Raw genomic sequence first — 11,151 nt, forward strand, 5'->3', positions numbered from 1 at the left:
ACACGACCACCAGACAACATTCTGATACAACTTGTACACGGCCACCAGACAACTTTCTGATACAACTTGTACACGGCCACTAGACAACATTCTGATACAACTTGTACACGGTCACCAGACAACTTTCTAATACAACTTGCATACGGCCACCAGACAACATTCTGATACAACTTGTACACGGCCACCAGACAACATTCTGATACAATTTGTACACGGCCACCAGACAACATTCTGATACAACTTGTACACGGCCACCTGACAACATTCTGATACAACTTGTACACGGCCACCAGACAACATTCTGATACAACTTGTACACGGCCACCAGACAACATTCTGATACAATTTGTACACGGCCACTAGACAACATTCTGATACAACTTGTACACGGCCACCAGACAACATTCTGATACAACTTGTACACGGCCACCAGACAACATTCTGATACAATTTGCACACGGCCACCTGACAACATTCTGATACAACTTGTACACGGCCACCAGACAACATTCTGATACAACTTGTAGACGGCCACCAGACAACATTCTGATACAACTTGTACACGGCCACTAGACAACATTCTGATACAATTTGTACACGGCCACCAGACAACATTCTGATACAATTTGTACAAGGCCACCAGACAACATTCTGATACAACTTGTACACGGCCAACAGACAACATTCGTCCCCAGGTTGAGACCACACCTTAAGCTTGGGTGCCAGTTCTCGGGGGTGATCACACTGACGTGTTTTTAACTGACTTTCCAAATAGGTAAATAGTTCTTTTTATCGGAATCAGTTATCAGTATGGCGTTGCCCCACTGCATACGTCCGTGGGCGTGGCCGACCGTCCACTTTAACAAGGTCATTTACTTTGACAGGTGTCAAATTGTCAGCCAAAGAACGCAGATGTAGTTTTGGATTTTGTAATTATGTTTATTGTAAACTGAAAATCAAGTGAAATAAATGCTATGTTGAATATAATGTGAAATCATGTCGTTGATATGAAACCATGTTTCTGGTCTTAAAATTTGCATTTGTGATATTGCAGCACGGGAAACTAAGAATGAATGCTTTGGGTTAATGAATGACCTCAATGAGAGAAAGAAAGCCCCACCGTCAAATAAAAATGTATCTTTGTTTAACTGACCAATCAGCTTCAAGAATCACTAATTGCAAATTGTGCAAATATCAAAATGATATATCATTTATTTTAGCCCGTAAGGGTAATAAGACAAAGTGAGATCCAATCTTTGATAAATATTGGAAGATAGGCTTGCTTCTAGATGTTCAAATGTTCATGTGTCGCTCATATTTACACCACTTACCAGTCTCGGGGTCCAGTCGGACAACTTTCCCAGCGTCAAAACAGGCCACCCATAATTTCCCCTCCGTATCAACGGTCATTCCATCCGGGTAACCCAGATCTGGGATTTCAGTGGAGCTGAAGTCAGCTACAGTTCTCTTGTTGCCTGGAGAACACAAGATAATCCTGTATCAGCATGCAATTGAGGTAGTATTGTCTGTTTGCTTGTTGTTTAACGCCGCTCTCAGCAATATTCCACCTACATGACGGCAGTCTGTAAAATAATCGAGTCTGGACTAGACAATCCAGTGATTGACATCATGAGCATCGATCGATGCAATTGGGATTGATGTGTCAACCAAATCAGCGAGCCTGACCAACCGATCCCGTTAGTCACCTTTTACGACAAGCATGGGTTGCTGAAGACCTATTCTACCCCGGATCTTCACAAGTCATTTGAGGTAGTAACTCTATTGGGTTGAGCAAAGAAAAAGCAATCAATAGATCCGTATTTACTACACTTTAGCCACCTTTATGTCCACAATAGATCCGTATTTACTACACTTTAGCCACCTATATGTCCACATTAGATCCGTATTAACTACACTTTAGCCACTTTAGCCACCTATATGTCCACATAGAGATCCGTATGTACTACACTTTAGCCACCTTTATGTCCACAATAGTTCCATATCTACTACACTTTAGCCACCGTTATGTCCACAATAGATCCATATTTACTACACTTTAGCCACCGTTATGTCCACAATAGGTCCGTATTTACTACACTTTAGCCACCTTTATGTCCACAATAGATCCATATTTACTACACTTTAGCCACCGTTATGTCCACAATAGATCCGTATTTACTACACTTTAGCCACCTTTATGTCCACAATAGTTCTTTATTTACTACACGTTACCCACCTTTATGTCCACAATAGTTCCATATTTACTACACTTTAGCCACCGTTATGTCCACAATAGGTCAGTATTTACTACACTTTAGCCACCGTTATGTCCACAATAGATCCGTATTTACTACACTTTAGCCACCGTTATGTCCACAATAGATCCATATTTACTACACTTTAGCCACCGTTATGTCCACAATAGATCCATATTTACTACACTTTAGCCACCGTTATGTCCACAATAGATCCGTATTTACTACACTTTAGCCACCGTTATGTCCACAATAGTTCTTTATTTACTTCACGTTAGCTACCTTTATGTGCAGAATAGATCCGTATTTACTACACTTTAGCCACCACAATGTCCACAATAGGTCAGTTTTTACTACACTTTAGCCACCGTTATGTCCACAATAGGTTAGTATTTACTACACTTTAGCCATCATTATGTCCACAATAGGTCACTATTTACTACACTTTAGCCACCTTTATGTCCACAATAGATCCGTATTTACTACACTTTAGACACCTTTATGTCCACAAAAGATCCGTATTTACTACACTTTAGCCACCTGTATGTCCACAATAGATCCGTATTTACTACACTTTAGCCACCATAATGTCCACAACAGGTCAGTAATTACTACACTTTAGCCACCGTTATGTCCACAATAGATCCGTATTTACTACACTTTAGCCATTGTATGTCCACAATAGATCAGTATTTACTACACTTTAGCTTCCGTTATGTCCACAATAGTTCCATATTTACTACACTTTAGCCACCTTAATATCCACAATAGTTCCATAATTACTACACTTTAGCTACCTTTATGTCCACAATAGGTCAGTATTTACTACACTTTAGCCACCTTTATGTCCACAATAGATCCGTATTTACTACACTTTAGCCACCGTTATGTCCACAATAGGTTAGTATTTACTACACTTTAGCCACCGTTATGTCCACAATAGATCCGTATTAACTACACTTTAGCCACCTTCATGTCCACAATAGATCCGTATTTACTACACTTTAGCCACCGTTATGTCCACAATAGATCCGTATTTACTACACTTTAGCCATTGTATGTCTACAATAGATCAGTATTTACTACACTTTAGCAACCGTTATGTCCACAAGAGGTCAGTATTTACTACACTTTAGCAACCTTTATGTGCAGAATAGATCCGTATTTACTACACTTTAGCCACCTTTATGTCCACAATAGGTTAGTATTTACTACACTTGAGCCACCTTTATGTCCACAATAGGTCCGTATTTACTAACTTTAGCCAACGTTATGTCCACAATAGATCCGTATTTACTACACTTTAGCCACCGTTATGTCCAAAATAGGTCAGTATTTACTACACTTTAGCCACCTTTATGTCCACAATAGATCCGTATTTACTACACTTTAGCCACAGTTATGTCCACAATAGGTTAGTATTTACTACACTTTAGCCACCGTTATGTCCACAACAGATCCGTATTTACTACACTTTAGCCACCTTTATGTCCACAATAGATCCGTATTTACTACACTTTAGCCACCGTTATGTCCACAATAGTTCTTTATTTACTACACGTTAGCCACCTTTCTGTCCACAATAGTTCCATATTTACTACACTTTAGCCACCGTTATGTCCACAATAGGTCAGTATTTACTACACTTAAACCACCGTTATGTCAACAATAGTTCCATATTTTCTACACTTTAGCCACCTTTATGTCCACAATAGATCCGTATTTACTACACTTTAGCCACCTTTATGTCCACAATAGATCCGTATTTACTACACTTTAGCCACCGTTATGTCCACCATAGGTCAGTATTTACAACACTTTAGCCATCGTTATGTCCACAATAGGTTCGTATTTACTACACTTTCGCCACCATTATGTCCACAATAGATCCGTATTTACTACACTTTAGCCACCTTTATGTCCACAATAGATCCGTATTTACTACACTTTAGCCACCGTTATGTCCACAATAGATCCATATTTACTACACTTTAGCCACCGTTATGTCCACAATAGATCCGTATTTACTACACTTTAGCCACCGTTATGTCCACAATAGTTCTTTATTTACTTCACGTTAGCCACCTTTATGTGCAGAATAGATCCGTATTTACTACACTTTAGCCACCACAATGTCCACAATAGGTCAGTTTTTACTACACTTTAGCCACCGTTATGTCCACAATAGATCCGGATTTACTACACTTTAGCCACCGTTATGTCCACAATAGATCCGTATTTACTAAACTTTAGCCACCTTTATGTCGACAATAGTTCAATATTTACTACACTTTAGCCATCATTATGTCCACAATAGGTCACTATTTACTACACTTTAGCCACCTTTATGTCCACAATAGATCCGTATTTACTACACTTTAGACACCTTTATGTCCACAAAAGATCCGTATTTACTACACTTTAGCCACCTTTATGTTCACAATAGGTCCGTCTTTACTACACTTTAGCCACCGTTATGTCCACAATCGATCCATATTTACTACACTTTAGCCACCTTTAAGGCCACAATAGATCCATATTTACTACACTTTAGCCACCTTTATGTCCACAATAGGTCCGTATTTACTACTCTTTAGCCACCGTTATGTCCACAATAGATCCATATTTACTACACTTTAGCCAACGTTATGTCCACAATAGTTCCGTATTTACTACACTTTAGCCACCTTTATGTCCACAATAGGTGCGTATTTACTACACTTTAGCAACCATTATGTCCACAATAGATCCGTAGTTACTACACTTTAGCCACCTTTATGTCCACAATAGATCCATATTTACTACACTTTAGCCACCGTTATGTCCACAATAGGTCAGTATTTACTACACATTAGCCACTGTTATGTCCACAATATATCCGTATTTACTACACTTTAGCAACCTTTATGTCCACAATAGTTCCATATTTACTACACTTTAGCCACCGTTATGTCCACAATAGTTCCATATTTTCTACACGTTAGCCACCTTTATGTCCACAATAGATCCGTATTTACTACACTTTAGCCACCTTTATGTCCACAATAGATCCGTATTTACTACACTTTAGCCACCGTTATGTCCACAATAGGTTAGTATTTACTACACTTTAGCCACCGTTATGTCCACAATAGATCCGTATTTACTACACTTTAGCCACCTTTATGTGCAGAATAGATCCGTATTTACTACACTTTAGCCACCACAATGTCCACAATAGGTCAGTTTTTACTACACTTTAGCCACCGTTATGTCCAGAATAGATTAGTATTTACTACACTTTAGCCACCGTTATGTCCACAATAGATCCGTATTTACTACACTTTAGCCACCTTTATGTCCACAATAGATCCGTATTTACTACACTTTAGCCACCTTTATGTCCACAATAGTTCTTTATTTACTACACGTTACCCACCTTTATGTCCACAATAGTTCCATATTTACTACCCTTAAACCACCGTTATATCCACAATAGTTCCATATTTTCTACACTGTAGCCACCTTCATGTCCACAATAGATCCGTATTTACTACACTTTAGCCACCTTTATGTCCACAATAGATCCGTATTTACTACACTTTAGCCACCTTTATGTCCACAACAGATCCGTATTTACTACACTTTAGCCACCGTTATGTTCACAATAGGTCAGTATTTACAACACTTTAGCCATCGTTATGTCCACAATAGGTGCGTATTTACTACACTTTAGCCACCATTATGTCCACAATAGATCCGTATTTACTACACTTTGGCCACCTTTATGTCCACAATAGTTCCATATTTACTACACTTTAGCCACCTTTATGTCCACAATGGTTCCATATTTACTACACTTTAGCCACCGTTATGTCCACAATAGATCCGTATTTACTACACTTTAGCCACCGTTATGTCCACAATAGATCCGTATTTACTACACTTTAGCCACCGTTATGTCGCCAATAGTTCCATATTTACTACACTTTAGCCACCGTTATGTCCACAATAGGTCAGTATTTACTACACTTTAACCACCGTTATGTCCACAATAGATCCATATTCACTACATTTTAGCCACCGTTATGTCAACAATAGATCAGTATTTACTACACATTAGCCACTGTTATGTCCACAATAGTTCCATATTTACTACACTTTAGCCACCTTTATGTCCACAATAGATCCGTATTTACTACACTTTAGCCACCATAATGTCCACAATAGGTCAGTAATTACTACACTTTAGCCACCGTTATGTCCACAATAGATCCGTATTTACTACACTTTAGCCATTGTATGTCCACAATAGATCAGTATTTACTACACTTTAGCTTCCGTTATGTCCTCAATAGTTCCATATTTACTACACTTTAGCCACCTTAATATCCACAATAGTTCCATAATTACTACACTTTAGCTACCTTTATGTCCACAATAGGTCAGTATTTACTACACTTTAGCCACCTTTATGTCCACAATAGATCCGTATTTACTACACTTTAGCCACCGTTATGTCCACAATAGGTTAGTATTTACTACACTTTAGCCACCGTTATGTCCACAATAGATCCGTATTTACTACACTTTAGCCACCTTTATGTCCACAATAGATCCGTATTTACTACACTTTAGCCACCGTTACGTCCACAATAGATCCGTATTTACTACACTTTAGCCATTGTATGTCTACAATAGATCAGTATTTACTACACTTTAGCAAACGTTATTTCCACAATAGGTCAGTATTTACTACACTTTAGCAACCTTTATGTGCAGAATAGATCCGTATTTACTACACTTTAACCACCTTTATGTCCACAATAGATCCGTATTTACTACACTTTAGCCACCTTTATGTCCACAATAGATCCGTATTTACTACACTTTAGCCACCTTTATGTCCACAATAGGTCCGTATTTACTACACTTTAGCCAACGTTCTGTCCACAATAGATCCGTATTTACTACACTTTAGCCACCGTTATGTCCAAAATAGGTCAGTATTTACTACACTTTAGCCACCGTTATGTCCACAATAGATCCGTATTTACTACACTTTAGCCACAGTTATGTCCACAATAGGATAGTGTTTACTACACTTTAGCCACCGTTATGTCCACAATAGATCCGTATTTACTACACTTTAGCCACCTTTATGTCCACAATAGATCCGTATTTACTACACTTTAGCCACCGTTATGTCCACAATAGTTCTTTATTTACTACACGTTAGCCACCTTTCTGTCCACAATAGTTCCATATTTACTACACTTTAGCCACCGTTATGTCCACAATAGGTCAGTATTTACTACACTTAAACCACCGTTATGTCAACAATAGTTCCAAATTTTCTACACTTTAGCCACCTTTATGTCCACAATAGATCCGTATTTACTACACTTTAGCCACCTTTATGTCCACAATAGATCCGTATTTACTACACTTTAGCCACCGTTATGTCCACCATAGGTCAGTATTTACAACACTTTAGCCATCGTTATGTCCACAATAGGTGCGTATTTACTACACTTTCGCCACCATTATGTCCACAATAGATCCGTATTTACTAAACTTTAGCCACCTTTATGTCCACAATAGATCTGTATTTACTACACTTTAGCCACCTTTATGTCGCCAATAGTTCCGTATTTACTACACTTTAGCCACCTTTATGTCCACAATAGGTCAGTATTTACTCCACTTTAACCACCGTTATGTCCACAATAGATCCATATTTACTACACTTTAGCCACCGTTATGTCAACAATAGGTCAGTATTTACAACACATTAGCCACTGTTATGTCCACAATAGATCCGTATTTACTACACTTTAGCCACCTTTATGTCCACAATAGTTCCGTATTTACTACACTTTAGCCACCTTTATGTCCACAATAGTTCCATATTTACTACACTTTAGCCACCGTTATGTCCACAATAGATTCGTATTTACTACACTTTAGCCACCGTTATGTCCACAAAAGATCCGTATTTACTACACTTTAGCCACCTTTATGTCGACAATAGTTCCATATTTACTACACTTTAGCCACCTTTATGTCCACAATAGATCCGTATTCACTACACTTTAGCCACCATAATGTCCACAATAGGTCAGTAATAACTACACTTTAGCCACCGGTATGTCCACAATAGATACGTATTTACTACACTTTAGCCATTGTATGTCCACAATAGATCAGTATTTACTACACTTAGCTTCCGTTATGTCCACAATAGTTCCATATTTACTACACTTTAGCCACTTTGATATCCACAATAGTTCCATAATTACTACACTTTAGCTACCTTTATGTCCACAATAGGTCAGTATTTACTACACTTTAGCCACCGTTATGTCCACAATAGGTTAGTATTTACTACACTTTAGCCACTGTTATGTCCACAATAGATCCGTATGTACTACACTTTAGCCACCTTTATGTCCACAATAGATCCGTATTTACTACACTTTAGCCGCATTATGTCCACAATAGATCCGTATTTACTACACTTTAGCCATTGTATGTCCACAATAGATCAGTATTTACTACACTTTAGCCACCGTTATGTCCACATTAGATCCGTATTTACTACACTTTAACCACCTTTATGTCCACAATAGTTCCATATTTACAACAGTTAGGCACCTTTATGTCCACAATAGATCCGTATTTACTACACTTTAGCCACCGTTATGTCCACAATAGGTCAGTATTTACTACACTTTAGCCACCGTTATGTCCACATTAGATCCGTATTTACTACACTTTAACCACCTTTATGTCCACAATAGATCCGTATTTACTACACTTTAGCCACCACAATGTCCACAACAGATCCGTATTTACTACACTTGAGCCACCTTTATGTCCACAATAGGTCAGTATTTACTACACTTTAGCCACCTTTATGTCCACAATAGTTCCATATTTACTACACTTTAGCCACCTTTATGTCCACAATAGATCCGTATTTACTACACTTTAGCCACCGTTATGTCCACAATAGTTCCATATTTACTACACTTTAGCCACCTTTATGTCCACAATAATTCCATATTTAGTACACTTTAGCCACCTTTATGTCCAGAATAGATCCGTATTTAGTGCTCTTTAGCCACCTTAATATCCACAATAGGTCCGTTTTTACTACACTTTAGCCCACGTTATGTACACAACAGATCCGTATTTACTACACTTTAGCCACCTTTATGTCCACAATAGTTCTTTATTTACTACACGTTACCCACCTTTATGTCCACAATAGTTCCATATTTACTACACTTTAGCCACCGTTATGTCCACAATAGGTTAGTATTTACTACACTTTAGCCACCGTTATGTCCACAATAGATCCGTATTTACTACACTTTAGCCACCGTTATGTCCACAATAGATCCATATTTACTACACTTTACCCACCGTTATGTCCACAATAGATCCATATTTACTACACTTTAGCCACCGTTATGTCCACAATAGATCCGCATTTACTACACTTTAGCCACCTTTATGTCCACAATAGTTCTTTATTTACTTCACGTTAGCCACCTTTATATGCAGAATAGATCCGTATTTACTACACTTTAGCCACCACAATGTCCACAATAGGTCATTTTTACTACACTTTAGCCACCGTTATGTCCACAATAGATCCGTATTTACTACACTTTAGCCACCGTTATGTCCACAATAGATCCGTATTTACTACACTTTAGCCACCTTTATGTCGACAATAGTTCAATATTTACTACACTTTAGCCATCGTTATGTCCACAATAGGTCAGTATTTACTACACTTTAGCCACCTTTATGTCCACAATAGATCCGTATTTACTACACTTTAGCCACCTTTATGTCCGCAATAGATCCGTATTTACTACACTTTAGCCACCTTTATGTTCACAATAGGTCAGTATTTACAACACTTTAGCCACCGTTATGTCCACAATAGGTGCGTATTTACTACACTTTAGCAACAATTATGTCCACAATAGATCCGTAGTTACTACACTTTAGCCACCTTTATGTCCACAATAGATCCGTATTTACTACACTTTAGCCACCGTTATGTCCACAATAGGTCAGTATTTACTACACATTAGCCACTGTTATGTCCACAATAGATCCGTATTTACTACACTTTAGCAACCTTTATGTCCACAATACTTCCATATTTACTACACTTTAGCCACCTTTATGTCCACAATAGTTCCGTATTTACTACACTTTACCCACCGTTATGTCCACAATAGATCCGTATTTACTACACTTTAGCCACCTTTATGTCCACAATGGTTCCATATTTACTACACTTTAGCCACCTTTATGTCCACAATAGATCCGTATTTACTACACTTTAGCCACCTTTATGTCCACAATAGATCCGTATTTACTACACTTTAGCCACCGTTATGTCCACAATAGATCCGTATTTACTACACTTTAGCCACCTTTATGTACACAATAGATCCGTATTTACTACACTTTAGCCACCGTTATGTCCACAATAGGTCAGTATTTACTACACTTTAGCCACCATTATGTCCACATTAGATCCGTATTTACTACACTTTAGCCACCTTAATATCCACAATAGTTCCATAATTACTACACTTTAGCCACCTTTATGTCCACAATTGGTCAGTATTTACTACACTTTAGCCACATTTATGTCCACAATAGATCCGTATTTACTACACTTTAGCCACCGTTATGTCCACAATAGGTTAGTATTTAGTACACTTTAGCCACCGTTATGTCCACAATAGATCCGTATTTACTACACTTTAGCCATCGTTATGTCCACAATCGATCCGTATTTACTACACTTTAGCCACCACAATTTCCACAATAGGTCAGTTTTTACTACACTTTAGCCACCGTTATGTCCACAATAGATCCGTAT

The 11,151-nt window shown here is 38.1% G+C and overlaps 1 protein-coding gene across 2 annotated transcripts in view; it reads right to left on the minus strand.

The window, feature by feature from the left end:
• Positions 1-1,551, minus strand: part of LOC124124287 (regucalcin-like) — a 65,583-nt gene extending 64,032 nt beyond the window's left edge. The window contains exon 1 of one of the 2 annotated variants that reach the window (XM_048393965.1): positions 1,332-1,551. In XM_048393965.1, the coding sequence (XP_048249922.1) occupies positions 1,332-1,410 (79 nt within the window). In that variant the 5' untranslated portion in view covers positions 1,411-1,551. The remainder of the gene's footprint in view (positions 1-1,331) is intronic. The other variant, XM_048393964.1, reaches the window with a different exon arrangement.
• Positions 1,552-11,151: the final 9,600 nt, after the last annotated feature.

This window comes from Haliotis rufescens, unplaced genomic scaffold, assembly GCF_023055435.1.
Source record: "Haliotis rufescens isolate VD_foot unplaced genomic scaffold, xgHalRufe1.0.p SCAF_123, whole genome shotgun sequence".
Classification (NCBI taxonomy): domain Eukaryota; kingdom Metazoa; phylum Mollusca; class Gastropoda; order Lepetellida; family Haliotidae; genus Haliotis; species Haliotis rufescens.